The 16,297-nt window shown below is 54.7% G+C and overlaps 7 protein-coding genes across 7 annotated transcripts; 2 read left to right on the top strand and 5 right to left on the bottom strand.

Annotated features, from left to right (window-relative positions):
- Positions 1–98: 98 nt before the first annotated feature.
- On the bottom strand, positions 99–2,052 carry BO94DRAFT_530791 (tubulin alpha chain). The gene is made up of 6 exons (XM_025610753.1): positions 1,922–2,052; positions 1,808–1,848; positions 1,672–1,698; positions 1,504–1,579; positions 475–1,429; positions 99–420 (listed from the first exon to the last, which is right to left on the bottom strand). Exons 1-6 carry the CDS (start codon positions 1,944–1,946, stop codon positions 198–200), a joined length of 1,347 nt encoding a protein of 448 aa, XP_025471659.1. The 5' UTR covers positions 1,947–2,052; the 3' UTR covers positions 99–197.
- Positions 2,053–2,509: 457 nt separating this feature from the next.
- BO94DRAFT_483185 (uncharacterized protein) lies at positions 2,510–3,664 on the top strand (the record flags this gene model as incomplete). The annotated part of the gene is made up of 3 exons (XM_025608913.1): positions 2,510–2,689; positions 2,748–3,170; positions 3,233–3,664. Coding segments are annotated over exons 2-3 (750 nt in total), but the record flags the coding sequence as incomplete, so codon positions are not given.
- Positions 3,665–3,852: 188 nt separating this feature from the next.
- On the bottom strand, positions 3,853–6,948 carry erdS (aspartyl-tRNA synthetase, cytoplasmic; the record flags this gene model as incomplete). The annotated part of the gene is made up of 1 exon (XM_025610752.1): positions 3,853–6,948. One exon carries the CDS (start codon positions 6,943–6,945, stop codon positions 4,090–4,092), a length of 2,856 nt encoding a protein of 951 aa, XP_025471657.1. The 3' UTR covers positions 3,853–4,089.
- A 30-nt stretch (positions 6,949–6,978) lies between these two features.
- BO94DRAFT_213048 (uncharacterized protein) lies at positions 6,979–7,629 on the bottom strand. The gene has a single exon (XM_025606169.1). The coding sequence runs from the start codon at positions 7,516–7,518 to the stop codon at positions 7,033–7,035; it is 486 nt and encodes a 161-aa protein (XP_025471656.1). The 5' UTR covers positions 7,519–7,629; the 3' UTR covers positions 6,979–7,032.
- Positions 7,630–7,741: 112 nt separating this feature from the next.
- Positions 7,742–8,782, top strand: BO94DRAFT_581243 (lipase; the record flags this gene model as incomplete). Its single annotated transcript, XM_025615390.1, has 1 exon — positions 7,742–8,782. The coding sequence occupies one exon, from the start codon at positions 7,742–7,744 to the stop codon at positions 8,780–8,782; it is 1,041 nt and encodes a 346-aa protein (XP_025471655.1).
- An 893-nt stretch (positions 8,783–9,675) lies between these two features.
- BO94DRAFT_530788 (rDNA-binding RNA polymerase I transcriptional factor) lies at positions 9,676–12,532 on the bottom strand. Its single transcript, XM_025610751.1, has one exon. The coding sequence runs from the start codon at positions 12,199–12,201 to the stop codon at positions 10,072–10,074; it is 2,130 nt and encodes a 709-aa protein (XP_025471654.1). The 5' UTR covers positions 12,202–12,532; the 3' UTR covers positions 9,676–10,071.
- Positions 12,533–12,934: 402 nt separating this feature from the next.
- Positions 12,935–13,996, bottom strand: BO94DRAFT_213011 (uncharacterized protein). Its single transcript, XM_025606168.1, has one exon. It carries the CDS (start codon positions 13,900–13,902, stop codon positions 13,159–13,161), a length of 744 nt encoding a protein of 247 aa, XP_025471653.1. The 5' UTR covers positions 13,903–13,996; the 3' UTR covers positions 12,935–13,158.
- Between the last annotated feature and the right edge of the window lie 2,301 nt (positions 13,997–16,297).

The following is a 16,297-nucleotide window of genomic DNA, read 5'->3' as shown; positions in this document are numbered from 1 at the left end:
AACATAGTCTGTACTACGGAGCCAAGCTTCTCCTTCCTATTTGCATGCAGCCAGAGTCCCGCAGCTCGTATGGTATAACCTTGGCCAACGCCTGTCCCCAACAGAATAACTCGGAAACGATCAGGACCAGCCACGGCATCCACGCGGACGGCCCTGCCGGACCCCGCGCCGGACTCCGGCCGAGAACACGGTCAGATCTAGTACTCGGCCTCAACCTCATCCTCCAGGGAGTCGCTGGCAACCTCCTCGTAATCGCGCTCGAGGGCAGCGAGATCCTCACGGGCCTCGGAGAATTCACCTTCCTCCATACCCTCACCAACGTACCAGTGGACGAAAGCACGCTTGGAGTACATGAGGTCGAACTTGTGGTCGAGAGCGGACCAGGCCTCGGAGATGGCAGTAGTGTTGGACAGCATGCAGCTAGAACGGGGTTAGCTTCTTGTTCTCAGGGCATATCATGTTATGGGAACTTACACAGCGCGCTTGAGCTCGGCGAGGTCGCCGTTGGGCACCTGCTGGGGAGGCTGGTAGCAGATACCAATCTTGAAACCAGTAGGGCACCAGTCGACGAACTGGATGGTGCGCTTGGTCTTGAGGGTAGCCACGGCGGCGTGGGTCTCCTTGGGGACGACATCACCACGGTAGAGCAGGCAAGTGGCCATGTACTTGCCGTTGCGGGGGTCACACTTGACCATCTGGTTGTTGGGCTCGAAGCAGGACATGGTGATCTCGCTAACAGAGTTGGACTCGTGGGAGGCCTTGGCCGCGGAGATGACGGGGGCGTAGGCAACGAGAGGGAAGTGGATACGAGGGTAGGGGACCAGGTTGGTCTGGAACTCGTTGAGATCGACGTTCAGGGAACCATCGAAACGGAGAGAAGCGGTGATGGACGAGACAACCTGGGCGATCAGGCGGTTCAGGTTCTCATAGCTGGGGCGCTCAATGCCGAGGTTGCGGCGGCAGATGTCGTAGATGGCCTCGTTGTCGACCATGAAACTGCAGTCGGAGTGCTCGAGGGTTGTGTGGGTAGTCAAGATGGAGTTGTAGGGCTCAACAACGGAGGTGGCGTTCTGGGGAGCAGGGTAGACGCAGAACTCCAGCTTGGACTTCTTGCCGTAGTCGACGGAGAGACGCTCCATCAGAAGGGCACCGAAACCAGAACCGGTACCACCACCGAAGGAGTGGAAGACAAGGAAACCCTGGAGACCAGCGCAGTTGTCGGCAACACGGCGGACCTTGTCGAGGACCTGGTCGATCATCTCCTTTCCAACGGTGTAGTGACCACGGGCATAGTTGTTCGAGGCATCCTCCTTGCCAGTGATCATGTTCTCGGGGTGGAAAAGACTGCGGTAGGTACCGGTGCGGACCTCATCGACGACATTGGGCTCCAAATCCGCGTAGATGGTGCGAGGAACATACTTGCCCTGACCTAGACCACCATTGCCGGTTAGGGGTTGCGGGGGAAAGGAGAAGCGGGATGTCAGGGAAGCGGTGGCAACATACCAGTCTCGGAGAAGAAGGTGCTGAAGCCGTGGTCGGGGTCATCCTTCTTGCGCTCCTCGGTCAAGTAACCATCGGCCTATCATCAGAGAGAAAGATCAGTGGGATTGATCACGGATGATGAAAGGAAACGCTTCAAGATGGCGTGGTCAGGAGCTTCATTGCACATACCTGGATACCGTGCTCGAGGCAGTAAAGCTACATAACGCGGTCAGTCCACCTCTTCTCACGATTTATGCCATGCAGTATGGTGTCTCTGCAGATTGGTCCGGGAAAAGAGGGGTTATGTCCCCGGTTGTAAGCATACCTCCCAGCAAGAGTTGGCGATTTGGCAACCAGCCTGACCAACTGTGAGGGAGAAAGGCAAACATTAGTGACCACGCGAAAACTCAACCGGGCAGGGGAGGCATTGGGCACACACCGTTCAAACTAATAACTTCTCTCATTTTGGCGAGTTGAATGGATGGGTTTCAGATACGGATAGATGGTGAGGGACACGGAGTGGGTGTGGAATGTGGACAGAGGGAAAAATTAAAATACCCAAGGTCGATCTGTACGGGGGTTTCAGGGGTAAAGTTAGTAACCTAACGGGCCACCACGACACAGGGCACGAAAGGGGGTAGGATAGGGAGAGAGGACCTTTGAGTGAGGAAGGGGAGGTGGGATCGAGGGAAGAGAACAGGTGGGAAATTGGGAAAACGGGGGGGGGAGGACACGAACCCTGGGGAACTGGTGGTTAGTGACAATGGAGGAGCAGGTCAAGAATCGGTCGACTCGATTTGTTGTGGTCTTTCATGCGCTGTCAACCCAACGCAGCCGCCGTAGTTGATCCGTCCGTTGGGTCGCGTTAGGCTGGCTGGGCGCTGATTGGCTGTTGCCCCCCGGCGACCACCTGGCGGTCAATAGCTGAGTCAGCGAGATGGCCGCCTCGGGTCCGGGTCACGTGCAGGGAGTGACGGCATGACGAAAGATCCCCGAACAACATCCGGATGATCTCAGATCGCCAGCAGGTTCAGATGCGCCGCTTGCCAATTGGGAGGCCCCTGCTGCATAATCCTTTCTCTTCTTCACTCGAGCACCTCTTGCACTTATAGGTTTTATTGCCCTCCCAATATCCACCCCCTACCAAACCGGACAGCAATAACATTCAACCCCGACACAGATCTAGATCTCCAGCACCGAGCTCCAAGTAAATCCTACCATCCCCATACCTCTCCCATGATATCAACCTCTCTAACATCTCCCAGACTTCATCCAGATTCCCCACCTTTCCACATCGAACAATGACCATATAAAACCGACATCTGCCCTTTCACACAACCCCCAACCGCTAACCACCCCAACAACCAACAATGCCTTTCCCTCTTCCCCGCCCCCTCCATCTCTCCTCCCTCCCTTACCTCCTCCTCATCCTCCTCCTAACAACCTTCACCACCGCCAACGTCGAAAAAACCATCTTCCTCGCCCCTCCCCCAATAACAATCCCCACCCCTCACCCCCCAATCGACGACCTCGGCCTCGCACGTCTCTCCCCTTCGCACCCCATCCTCCGCACCTACCTCAACGCCTCCTTCCCAACTTCCTCCTCCCCGGGTACTGAATCCTGGTTCTTTCTCCAAAACCTTCACCCCGGCCGACGCTACGAAGTGCGTCTCTGCTGGCTAGCAACTGTACGTTCCCTCCCTTCCCCCATCTCCCAATGCAATCAATCTAACTAGCCACCCACTCACAGCAACCAACATCCTTCACCCTCGCAACTCACACGCTCACACACACCCTCTCCGACCCCGCCCTCCTCTCCTCATTAACGAATTACTCCTCCTCGCGCCTTACCACCACCACCACAAACCCTGATCTCGATATTGATATCAACACCGCCGAGAAACCTCTCGACAACGGACCCATCTCCGATTCAGTTCTGTTCCTGAGGATCCGGGCCGCGGCGGATTACTTCTCCACGGATGCAGAACTGATGCGGACGGTGCCGCCCGTGGCGGTGGATGTAATTCTCGATCCGTTTCTGGGGAATGTGTTTCCGAGGTCGTTGGTGCCGACAGCGTGTTATGGGGTGATTGTGGCCGGAGTGGCGGTTTTGGTAGGAAAGTGGGTGGTTGGGGAGTTGGGGAGGGTGGTGGATGATATGGCTGTTGAGGGGGAGAAGGAAGGGGAGAGAGATGGGGATGGGGAGGGAGATAGGGAGGAAAAGAAGATGCAGTGATGCGATACTAGGATATTGGGTAATGTATGATTTATGGAAGGTATCACTTATAGACATGGCACATATGTATTAATATATTCCATCAAATTCGATTCAAGGACAATTAAGATAGCGCAATTTTTCATACATACACATGGCTTTCATTACATGGCGCTGCGTCTATTATTATCGTCTTCGTATGAGCACATGCGAACAAGAAAGACAAACATAAACCCCAGAAAGACCGCTCCTCAACCAAACAATAGGGGGAATATCTAATGCGAACAATCCCAAAACGAGACATCTAGCGAATCCAACCTTCTCCGGAGCACAAACAGCGCGTTTGTTCCTACATCATTCAATCCGTAATGCATTATGCAGAGCCGTGGCGATTAATCTTCAAAGAAATGGAGCACCGCTCGCATGCCCTTGGTGCCCAGGCCGTGTGGCGGATAGGCAATGTAGAGCGGGTCGTCCTGCGCTCCGAGCTTAGCCCGGAACTCGCTCTTGCGCACCAGGTGGAACTGCTTGGCCATCGTGTCATAGGTATGCTGCAGCATCTTCACCCGAGCGCCGCGCAGGTTGTGGCCGGGTGTCAGAGACGACATGGCACCTGCCCCGAAGGTGAAGGACTTGACGCCGGCGGCGGCGGCCGTCTGGATCGCGTGCGTGACGATGTGCTCGATGACGCCGTTGGGCGAGCCTGGGAAGTCAAAGCTGTACTTGATCTGCATGCCATGGACGGGGGCGAGGGTGACCAGGGCAACGAAGGCACAGATGGTGCCCTCCTTGTCAACGGCGTAGAAGTACCAGCGGTGCTCGGGGTCGCGCCAGGGGTGGATTTCCGACAGGTGCACCTGGGTGCCCTTGCGGTTGTTCAACCAGTCCTGGATGCGCTTGTCAATCTTCTCACGAATCTCGTCGGAGACCATTTCGCCCTTGTTCACGCTCACGAGCTTGACGCCCTCGCTTTCCGCATGCCGGATCTTGCGGGAGATCTCGCCATCCGAGGCCGCCATGTTGCGGGCCGGGTCCACACGCTCCTCCGCGATGCAGGACAACGTCCGCCAGCCAAGTCTCTCGCCCAGGATGGTCTCCACTTCGGCAGAACACAGAAGCCAGACTGGCTTGTACTTGGTCTCGCGCCGCAGCCACTGCAGGAACTGTGTGATCACCTGGCGGTACTGGCGGGGATCACACAAGGGGTTTCCCGGGACGATCACGTAGTTGCTGCTGCTAGGCACATAGGAGATGGCGGCACCCGTGCCCATATCGCGCCAGATCTTGAAGCGCTCATCGCCCCAGGAGGTGGAGGTGGCATCACCATAATTGGCAATCAGGTGCTCGAGCGGCTGCAGCTGACTGGCATCCTGCGCGAGGTTGCCCTTCTTGTCCCGCACCCACGGCGGTTCAATGGTGGATGACTCGGGGTGCCGTAGCTGCGCGGTCACTGGCTTGGCTGGGAAGCTCCGGGGGTCGCGAGGGAAGAGCGATGCCAAGCGGATGTTGCCCAGTTTAAGGAGCAGCATCAGCAGACGCTCGAGGCCAACACCCGCACCGGCATGTGGTGGCGCGCCCCAGCGGAAGCCCTCCATGTACTCCTCCATGGTTTCTGGGTTGATGCCTACCCGGCGCATGTTCTCCTCCAACATATGAGGGTCGTGGATACGTTGTCCACCGGAGACGATCTCCTGTCCACGAACGAAGATATCGAACGAGTTGGTGAACCGGTCGTCATCGGGATCGGGCATGGTGTAGAAGGGGCGTGCACTGGTGGGGAACTTGTCCAGAATGTAGTAGTCGGTTCCGTACTGCTCCTTGACCAGCTCACCCAGGCGGATCTCATCGCGGGTGTGAAGATCCTCATCATCAGGCAGCAGATTACCTTCCTCGTCCCGCCAGCCGGAGTCGTTCAGCATCTTGATGCCATCCGAGAAGCGGATGATGGGAGTTTTCTCCAACCACACGACATCGTCCGAGGGGAATTGATGCTTGACAGTATCCACCTCGCGGCGGTAGCGGCGATAAACCCCTTCCAGGATAGACTTGATGACGGTATCCAGCACATCCAGCATTTCATGGTAGTGCTCCTCGATGGCCATCTCGATATCCAACCCGGTGTACTCGGTCAAATGACGGTGGGTGTTGGAGTTCTCCGCGCGGAACACGGCTCCGATTTCATAGACCCGGCCGAAATCGGCGGCGATGGCCATCTGCTTGGCTAGTTGAGGGCTCTGAGCTAGGAAAGCATCCCGACCGAAGTACTGGACGTGGAACACACTGGCACCGGACTCGGTGGCGGACCCTTGCAGCTTGGGCGTATGGATCTCAATGAAACCTTGCTCATCGAGGGCGAACCGGAAGAGGTTGCTGATACCGGATTGGATGCGGAAGATGGACTGGGAGGTTGGGGTGCGCAAATCGAGCAGACGGTTGATCAGTCGGGTACGATCAGGGATGCGACTGCGGCGGCCCTCGATGCGCTCCTCCTCAGGCGTCTGGATCTCCGCTTCATAGATACTAAAAGGAACGGGCTCCTCGCGACGCACAACCAGATGGAGCTCATCAATGGAGACCTCGACATCGTGGATGGTGCAACCCAGGACGGGCACCTGAGGCTGCCGGATGGTGCCCCGCACACGAACAATGGAGCCCAACCGCAGATGTTCGGCCCAATGGATCATAGCAATTGACTTGACGCCCTGCTCCTCGTGCAGGACGCCCTGGAAGGTAAATAGCTGTTGGCGAAAGACCAGGAAGACCAGCTTAGAGCTCATGCGACGGATGATATGTAGACGAGCCGTGAAGCAGACCTGTTTGCCCACCAAGGCCTCGGAGATCTCGTCTAGTTTCGTGCGAGCCTCGCGTGGCCGTGTACGAGATTGTAGAAGCGGCAACTCACCGTAGCGAGCCTTCATCTCAGCAGTCTCCTCGCGGGAGGCGTTGGCGACATCCTCCTTGTGACGCACATCCGAGTCCTCGGAGTGGCGCTCTTCGCTGAGCCGGGAATGCTCCTTGCGCTGTTTGCGCGCCATGCGCTTTTGCTGATTCTTGCTCATGGTACCCGGAGAGGACGAGTCATCCGAGACGTCATCCGAGGAAGAGACATAGTCGCGATCGCGCAGAAACCCGCTGAGGATACTGCGACGGGGGGACATGGACGTGGCCGAGTTTGGGGCGGAATTGCTCGAGTCATCATCGAAGGTCCTGGAGGGCTTGATTTTGGAGAGAGCACGCTTGATAGACATGATGAGGGGCGGTGAATGGGGGGGGGGGGTAAACAGTGATAAGCAGGATGAGGGCGAAAGAAGAGGGTAGAGGGGAGAGGTGCACGGTCAGCGCTTAAATAGGGACCGGACTGAAGAGTTTAACGCTATCAAGGTTTGGGGAGCTGACCAGGGACTGACAAACCGAGGACAGGCCAGAACGTGAAGGAAGCGCCGAGCAAAGCACCGAGACCGAGGATGCAGAGGAACGGATACGAGCGAGGGAAATAAAGGCGCCGTGCCATCCATGGGCGGTGATGTCATGGCGGCCGATGATGCAAAGAAGCCTTTTTCGCGGCATTCCTCAAGCAGGGTCCAGTGGGGCATAATTTGAACAGGGGCTGGAAGACTGAGTGAGAAGCACTGTTGTAACGATGATGTGGTCCAAGACTGGGCCGAACTACTAGAACCAGCAGGATTCTCCTTGTTCTCGATAACCATTGTGAGTCTGTCTTCTGTTTCTCTGTTTCCTCCATTTGTTTCGACGGATTCCCTCCCGGCTTGGCTTTCTTGTGCTTCTCGGCAGGTCACTTCCGTGCCAGCAACTCCATCCATCCGTCCATCCTACAGTAGTAGATTAGCTGCATCCCCACTATCTATCTAGTCAACTGATCGTTCCTCTCTTCTCTTGTCAGCCCATTCATTCATTGATTCTTCCCTCCCTTGATACTACCGGTCTCATTTGTTGCCGACTTCCCGAGAGCCTCTCTTTCCCTCCCTTCCTCTTCGCTCTTTCTCTCTACACTACACTCCTCTCTCACTGCATGGCCACTTCATCATGGCGTCCTCACGTTGGTGGCTTTTTGTCCAAGCCATTTTCTGGCGCTTCCTAATGCGTATTGGCATGTTCATTCACGACATCACTCCTCCGCGACCTCCGCGACCGTCCTTTGTCCGATCCATCCCTGCCGACTCCGGCCAAATCCACCTGTACTTCTACACGCCACCCGACTACACCACCAGTCGCAAAGAGGGTCGTCGTTTGCCCGTGGTGGTCAACTTCCATGGCGGAGGCTTCACCCTAGGCTGCCCGACCGACGATAGTCGCTGGGCGAAGTGTGTGCTCGGGGAGGTCGGCGCCGTCGTCGTCAGCGTCGGGTACCGTCGCGCCCCGGAACACCCGTTTCCCGCCGCCGTCGACGATGGCGTCCGAGCTTTGCAGTATCTGGCTGCTCACGCTGTCGATCTGGGTCTAGACGTCTCCCGCATCTCCATCTCTGGCTTCTCCGCCGGCGGCAACCTCGCCATCACCGTTCCCCTCCGCCTGCGCACCCTTATCAATGAGCAGCGCGACCGGTACCGCGACCGTAACAGTCCCCCCAGCTATTCGGGCCCCTACGACTCCACCCAGGAGCTTGTGTCGGCTGCCTCGACCAGCGATCTCAATATCGTCTCCATATTCTGCTGGTACCCCATCCTCGACTTTGAGGAGTCGCGCGACCACCGGCGCGCCATGAGTCTCATGCCCAGTAAGACCCTCCCAGCCTTCTTCACCAACCTCTTCGACGAATCCTATCTGCCGGAGCGCGAGGAGCGTGTCTCACCCTATGCGTCACCTGTACACGCCACGGATGAGGTCCTCGCCGACGCCCTTCCGCACGATATCTTCTTCTATATCTGTGAATGGGATATGCTTCTCAAGGAGGGCCAAGTATTTGTGCGTCGTCTGCAGAACATCAACAAACATGTGCGCGCCATGATGATCGAAAAGGAGCCCCATGCGTGGGATAAATCGCCCAATCCGTTCCGAGACCAGGACAAGGTCGATATCCTATACCGCGATGCGTGCGCCGACATGAAGCATATCTTCAACGCGTAGATCTCCCGCTTTTCCCCACCCTCCCTCCCAGTGAACACCAATACCAGAAAGTCTCTACTTCCTGATATGGATGATACACACTGTTTCTTGTATATTCTTATCCCTTGTCTGTACAATTCCCCCCTACATTCCCCCCGCCCCCCACTGACACAGTAAACTCGGGCTATCGGCGTTGACAGCGGTTTTCATTATTATCATCTCATACATCTTTAATGTAAAGTAGACGACAATCATTGATAGAGATGCACGAAGCGATCGATCTTTCTTTCTTCGAACCTGGTTTTCATTCTAATCTCGATTCCTATCTATAAAACACATAAATATTAGCCGATGATCATTACACAAGTCCATGCACACCCACGTGCCCCACCTGCACACCCATTGCATTAGCGGTAGGTAGTAGTAAGTAACACCAGCAGCAGTGTAACCAGCTAGCTAGCTAGTTTTCATGTATCCAGCGTGAACGGAAAGGGGAGAAGGAAATCAAGGTTCGTATTGCCTATGTGGAAGGAGTAGACCTAGGTACGTAGGAAGGAGAGAATCGAATACCGAGAGAAAGCTACTAAACCCTCTAATTCTTGTAGCTTAATGCTTTTAAAGGGCTTAGCCAAGCACTTCTTAAAAGGTTTAAAGAATTTATAAAGAACTCTGCTACACATTTATATACCCCACACTTGTTTTAGACTTGCAGCCTGAATCTATGTAAAGATCTGGTAGTTCAGACTTATAGTTGGAATGCATATCGTGAGAGGGTCCTTGCCCTCTATTCTCCTAGATGTCCTCCGCTTACTCGATCAAAGCAGTGAGTACTGGTAATGAGATCATACAAGAAGGCTCTGGGATTATGAACTTTTCTTGTTAGGACCTAGCCTAATAATAAGATAGTATATATAGTGAAATGTTCCATTCTCTACCCCGCAGATCCATCCTACTTATCATCCATCATTATGAACAATATCTGCATGCGAAGCCAACGGAACAATAACCCATACCAGAAACAACCTGCGTGGTATGGTATCAAACAGGGGACAACAAAGGCATGTATGCATGCATGTATATTGTGAAATCAAATCAGTCAATCTCCATACGCCTCGCTAAGTAATTTGCAAACAGACAACAAAATGGTGGCTAGAGATCCTCAAGATGAACTTTTTTTTCCCGGGGAAATATGTGGCCTGCGGCACGCAGGGAGATGGGGAAATTGCAAACAGATTGGGTATTGAGCTCGCCAATAGCACGAGAGAAACAGAGAAGCACTTTTTTGGTAACTTTTTGTCGGTCTTGACTCGTCAAAATTCGTCATCCGTTTCAGTCCCGTCACTGAGTTCTTCATCGGACTCGTCCCCGTCCGCATCGCTGTCTGAGTCATCACCCCCGTCGAGACCCGGGATGCCGCGCCAGTGGACGTAGTCGCTTTCCACCCAGCGTCGACTGCGAGGGAGCTGATAGGGATCAAACGGGAAGTAAGCGTCAAGCTGATACCCGAGATCATCACCGGCGCGAATCTCGCGTTCGACTTGGCTGAAGCGCGGATCGGCCATAGCACCGATGCTGCGGAACGAGGACATGCGCAGTCGCTTGTTGGTCTCCAGGATGCTGAACACGTACATCAGGTTGAAGTGCTGCGACATCCGCGCGAACTGCGACACGATCGCAGGCGAGCACACCTTCAAAGGGTTCAGCTTGGAGTGGATGGCCTGGTGAAGCACTTCTTTGACCGAGGGCGGGAATATGATGTCCTCCGGCTCCAGCTCGTCCACTTGCTCGGGGGTGTCACCCTCAAGCGCAGCGGTGGTCAGGTCTCGCCAGCGGAAGCAGAAAATGTAGAGCAGTGCCTGAGCGGTAGAATAGAATGGGCCGTAGCGGCGAAGGTCGGGGCCCCGGCAGGTAGCCTCATAATCCAGACGGAGGCTGTTGAGATACGTGCCCAGCAGGTCGAACACATCCCGGACAACCTCGCCAGAGATATGAGCACCGCGAGCAACGAAACTGGCCAGGTAGGCCGCGGCTGATTGGCGCATAATAGCCGGCTGCGCCTTGTTGAAGATGAGCTCCGTGCACATCGCGGCGAAGCGGTCCACAAGGATAGGGGATGATTGAGAGAAGTGGAAGAGGAGAAACTGGGAATGACGCGAGCGGTACGTTGGGAGGATGATGTTTTGGAAGTGGCTCAGCAGGAGGTCGAAGGCGTTCTCCTTGTCGTCTAAGGAGCCCGACGTGAATGGAGGCGCATAGTATTCGAACATAGTGTCGATCATGCCATCCAGCTTGAGGATGTTATCGCGAACAATCTTGATCCTCTTGGATTCGCTATCTATCGAGTCATCGCTTAGGACGGAGTCGTTGTCATCGTCGTCCTCGGAATCATCCTCCTCGATCATGACCGATTCCGGAGAGACACCCTGCAGGACATCCTCGCCCACTTCCTCCTCGATGTCCTCCAGGTCCACCTGAATATGGACGTCAATCTTGACCAGCTTTTCCGTAATCACAGCAAGGATATCACCTTGAAGCTCCGGTGCATAGCTGATGACTCGGATGAGGTTCCGCGTATACGCAATGTTGGCCTTGGCCGAGTCGGAAGCAAAAGGAAATTGTCCAGACAGGAGGGGCGACAGCGTTCCACTACCAGACGGAATCAACTGCATCACATGGCGCAGGGCCATGTGCACCCGGGCGTAGAGCTCAGGCACATGGACATGCGGGTAGCCAGGCACCTTGCCCGTGTCCTTGGGGAGCTCTCCCAAATAATTGACCAGCATTCGGAGCACAGACCCCAGATAGCTTCCCTGGGCGGCAGCAAGGTTACCGAGAAAGCGTATATACAACTTGATGTACGACTCGTCCCGGCCCAGCCATACGCTATTCAGCACGGCATGGACCAGTCCGTTGCAACTGCGATCCAAGGACGCAACGTTTGACAAAAGACCCAGGAGATGATGTCTCAAGGACGTGTGTGTAGGTACATCGTAGGCAAACATGTTGTCCTCATCCCGACGCCGCGGGTCCACCGCAAATATCTCCTTGATGCGGTCGTACGCCTCGCTGTCGGTGCCCGACACATGCCGTTGGATGGCTCGGCGCACCTCCTCGCGGACGACGGCTGCGCTCTTCTCTGGCTTCCGCTCTTGTTGTGTCTCCTCTTGATATGGTACCATGAAGACCTCTTCGTCGAACTTCACCCGCGTCCGCTTCCGGGGACTTGGGCTGGTTTCCACGTCGGACGAGGACGACGGGGACAGGGATAGATCACTGTAGTCGTCCCCCATGATCATCCTGTGTTTAATCCCGGTCGAGGATGGTGTGCTCTTAGGCGTTTTTAAAATGGACACAGGTGATGATGTAACTAGCATCTTGGAAGGATTGGTCGGGCGTGGTGCGAACGTTGCGGTGCGGGAGGCGGTGGCAAGGACGCCCATGACAGGATCGGCGCTTCTATAATGAAATGGCGGGGGATTGCTTGAGACTGGACCGCAACTCCAATCATGAGTTGCACTCTCGCAGGGTCGCAAGCAAGGAGTGGGATTAAAGAATCAAAACAGATCACGAAGCAGAGAGCACACGACACGGCCAGTGCGAGTCGGAGAGATCCACCTCCTGTTGCTACAGATGACAAGCGCGCTTGGGAGCAAAGAAGGCGGGGGATACCTTCATCGGACCGTCCAACACACACACACACACTAAACTGTTGCGATGCACAAGTGCGTGAGTAGGAAACAGACCAGCAGCTGAAGGGAAGCGCGTCTGGAGTAAGAACTAAGAAGAAAGCAAACGAAGCGGAGAAACCAACTCAACGTGAAATTTTTTGGGTGTGGGGCGGCTGTGGAGCCTGAGGCTGCCAGCTCGTGACCACCGCGTGACCACCGCGCAACAGCCTTACCCGATCGGGTCATACGATTATTCAAGACCAGAGGACGACCTATATGCATGTGATGTAGAAATAATGATCTATAGAACCAGCTCTATGAGCTGGAACTATTGACAGCAGCCCCAGCAGTGTCTTCGCATTCATAACGACGCTAAGGCAGAAGAATACAGATCCGACGAACTCGTTAGACATGTCAGACCATCACATATCCCGTTCAGAAAAAGGAATACTTCGGTCCCCACAGCTTGGAATCACATTGCAGCAATCAGCAAAAGAAAAAAAAGGTGAGATGATAGATCAAGATCCTCCCGTGGTATCTAGCTAACCCAAAAGAAAACAAACAACTAATTAGATCACAAGACATTAAAGAGTGAATATGAGTGGGTCATGGTGCAAATCAAATCCTGATGAGGGGAAGGGAGTATCCAGTCCCAGTCCAGAGCCCTCCAGGCAAAATCCTCAGCAATAAGTGTTTATAAAGAAAGAGAGAAGTGAAAGGGAGCCTGGCTCATAGCCAAGCTCCAGAACCTATCGAACCCAGATAGTCATCAAAGATGCTACCGTAGAGGTCCTCGATCTCCACGAGATAGTCATCGGCGGTAAATTTCATCAATCCCTTGTCCCGCAGGATCAGCTCTTCATCGTCTAGTATACGAGCACCACCAAACTCCTCCACAACCTCGTTCACCTGCTCCAATTCTTTGCTGAAGGGATGGGGTTCCGCCTTGTAGCTATCATGCACCGGACGGGAGCTAGAGGTGCTGCGCAAAGAGTTCAACGGAGGCGGAGATAGCCGCGACAAGGAACGCTGGCGGGCAAGCTCTTGATGGGTCCGTTTCGTGTGGGAGAGGGCCCGCTTGGGGACTAACGGTGCCTCCGTGGACGAGGCTGTCGACGTCGATGAGCGGGGGTGACTCGTAATGGTCGCAGATCGCTTGGGGAAATACGAAGGCAGAGGATTGGGCTCAATTGGAGATTCATCGGGAGTAGTAAGCGGCGAGGTAAAACTGCGTTGCGTGAAAGACAGCTCCGAGTCATCCGGTGATTGCAGTGATGAGGTGGAAGATGAGGTTGCCGAGTGAATGTCGGGAGCATTGTAGGCCAGCATATTCGTTGTCGACAACAGTTCCACTGGGGCCGAGATCTTGTCTCGGTTGATCGGGCCGGAGAACTTGTGTGCTTCACGGTACGGCATCGGGGCCGAAACCTCGGGACGCTTGTTGCGCTTCGTAAAAGCTCTCGCCAAACTCATGGTGATGACAGGCGGATGATTCTGGTATAGTCGAGGAGGTGGTTGATGGGAAGTGCTGGCTGCAGACTAGCCGGTCGGGCCTCCAGATATATCTCCGGGTATGCAGGATGCAGGATTTGGTCGGTAGTCGTACAATGACTATTGTCGTTTTCCTATTTTTAGGGTCCAGAGTCGCCTTCTCGTTTGCAAATGTATGACGCTTCTTGCGGTATAGGGAAAGAATGCTGGTGGACGATCGCGGGGTGGAGCAAAGAAGGAATGGAAGATCGATCACCGGAATGTCCGTTATCAGATACAGTTGACGACCTGTCAAACGCAGTTGTTCCAGCAGGAGTCAAGGTCTAAATGAACGCAGAACTTCCTCTAGATAAGTAGTTCTTTTTTCTTGCACAGCAGAAAAGTGAATAAGGCGGAGGGAGGAGGGGTGGTCCTCGGAAAATGGGGGTGGGTTGCCGGACTCAAGGGGGGAAGAGATACTGCAGCACCGCCAATATTGTACAGTGAAGATCAGGGCGGACAACCAGGACGCGCCACGGGGAGAGGAAAGAATAAAATAAAGGGTAGGGATAAGTAAGTATGAAGGAAGGCAAGAATCCAGGATACACAGATCGAGGACCGAAGAATGGAAAGATCAAAAAGGAATGGTGCAGGAATAAGCGGAATCCCCCAGGGAGGACTTGGGGAAGGAAAAGAGGAGGGAGTGAAGGAATGAGAAGAGGGGGGGGGAAGAAGGAAAAGAAGGACGAGAGGCGAGTGGATGATGAATGAGGTGGATGGAACCACTCCCGCCGTGATTCTGGGCCTCGCCGGGGACTCGACCACAGGCGTCGGATACCCCCTCTTTCTCTCAGTAAAAAACCAGAAAGCTAAAAAGCCTAAACAACCGACCCAGTCAGTGCAGCTGCTGGACCGCCCACACCCTTGGATGTGGTCCTGAATCGCGCTTCGTCGTCGCCAGGGTCTCTTGTCGACCAGTTGGGATCCAGAACCCCGTCGGTCAGATTGAGTGTGGTGGACAAAACTTTGCTTTCATTTCTCCAACGGTTCGCCTGGCGCCTTCGTAGTGCGGGCTTTTTAGTACACGCTGGTCGAGAACCACGGATGGCGTATCTACCTAGGTACCTACACACACAAACAACACTGGCTATCTGCATGGTTAGTCCTCCGGTGCTCCGACGGGCAGGCAGTCAGGTGCGGCTAGTCATGCATTGCCATTTGATGGAGGGACGGACAAGTCTCGACCTCCCCCAGTCATTTGCTACGTCGGGTGGCCACGCCGTACAACTAACCACAGGGATCCATCATCCAGGGAGCCGACCGGAGCAGCTCAGAGCGCGTGTAGATATCACTAGTCATATTCAGGAGTGATTCACAGGGGGAAAAATCCTTTCCACCCTAGATAGCTACTATGTACTTAGCATGGCTCCTCCTGGGCCCCTGGCACCTGCGTACCTGAACCCGCGATGGAATGGACATCCCTCGACTCCGTATGGCGGGATGGAAATCGACAATTAATGAATCAAAAACTCAGACAGATAGAAGAAACGGACCGGCTAAGCCTAAGCGGGCGTGGTCAAACGGACGCACCACCGAGGCTACCTCAGGCTTCCTCCGGCTAAGCCAACTGCGGGCAAGTCGGCTTCCGACTGGTGTCGGGCTGGCGCCAGGAACGGCAACGCGGCGGCCACTGGAAACCGCCATGTGCCCTGAGCGGTGGGGATGAAACAATTTGCCGTCTCAGCTGGAGGATGCGGTCGTGATGGATCATGGATCCATGGTGCATGACGTCGCGCATGCTTAATGAAAGGGGTGTCCTCCCGGAGTCTTTGGAGCAGGTCTGCAGGACCTGGAACTCGTACCTACATACATCACGTCTAGGTCCTGCCTACATACCTGCTTATGTAGGTACCGCCTGTCGGATGGAATTCGGGATCCGTTCCATGAGGGTTCTTTCCCCCCTCCTCCCGGCACAATGGAGTTTAGTTGTACGTACCAACTACCACCACCGACACAGAGGGCGGGCGGGTCGTCGACCGAAGTTTCCCCACCAGTGGGTCAACTTAATAATTGGGTGGTCGCTCCCAGTTGACCTGTGCTTTGGGCGGATATATTTTTCCACGGTCCACCCATACTTGCGACGGAGATGCGCGAGAACCCTGTAAGGTCCTACTTGTTTCTTCCGGAGACAGGGGTTATACGCAGGATACGAAGCATCTACCGAGAATCCCGTAACTCTGGTACATCCTGCCTGGTTCAGGTTGTCCTGAGTGAACGTATGTACTTCTAGCAATGCATGATGCATCTTGGGTCCACGTCCCGAGTCATTACCCATGTCTCTCTACTTCGGGCCTTGCATATGAGATACTGTGTAGTGATAGTATATATCCATCACCGG

Source organism: Aspergillus sclerotioniger, assembly GCF_003184525.1.
Source record: "Aspergillus sclerotioniger CBS 115572 chromosome Unknown BO94scaffold_3, whole genome shotgun sequence".
Lineage (NCBI taxonomy): Eukaryota > Fungi > Ascomycota > Eurotiomycetes > Eurotiales > Aspergillaceae > Aspergillus > Aspergillus sclerotioniger.
Note: the sequence above shows the minus strand (reverse complement) of the source record. Positions and strands in the feature narration are given on the sequence as shown.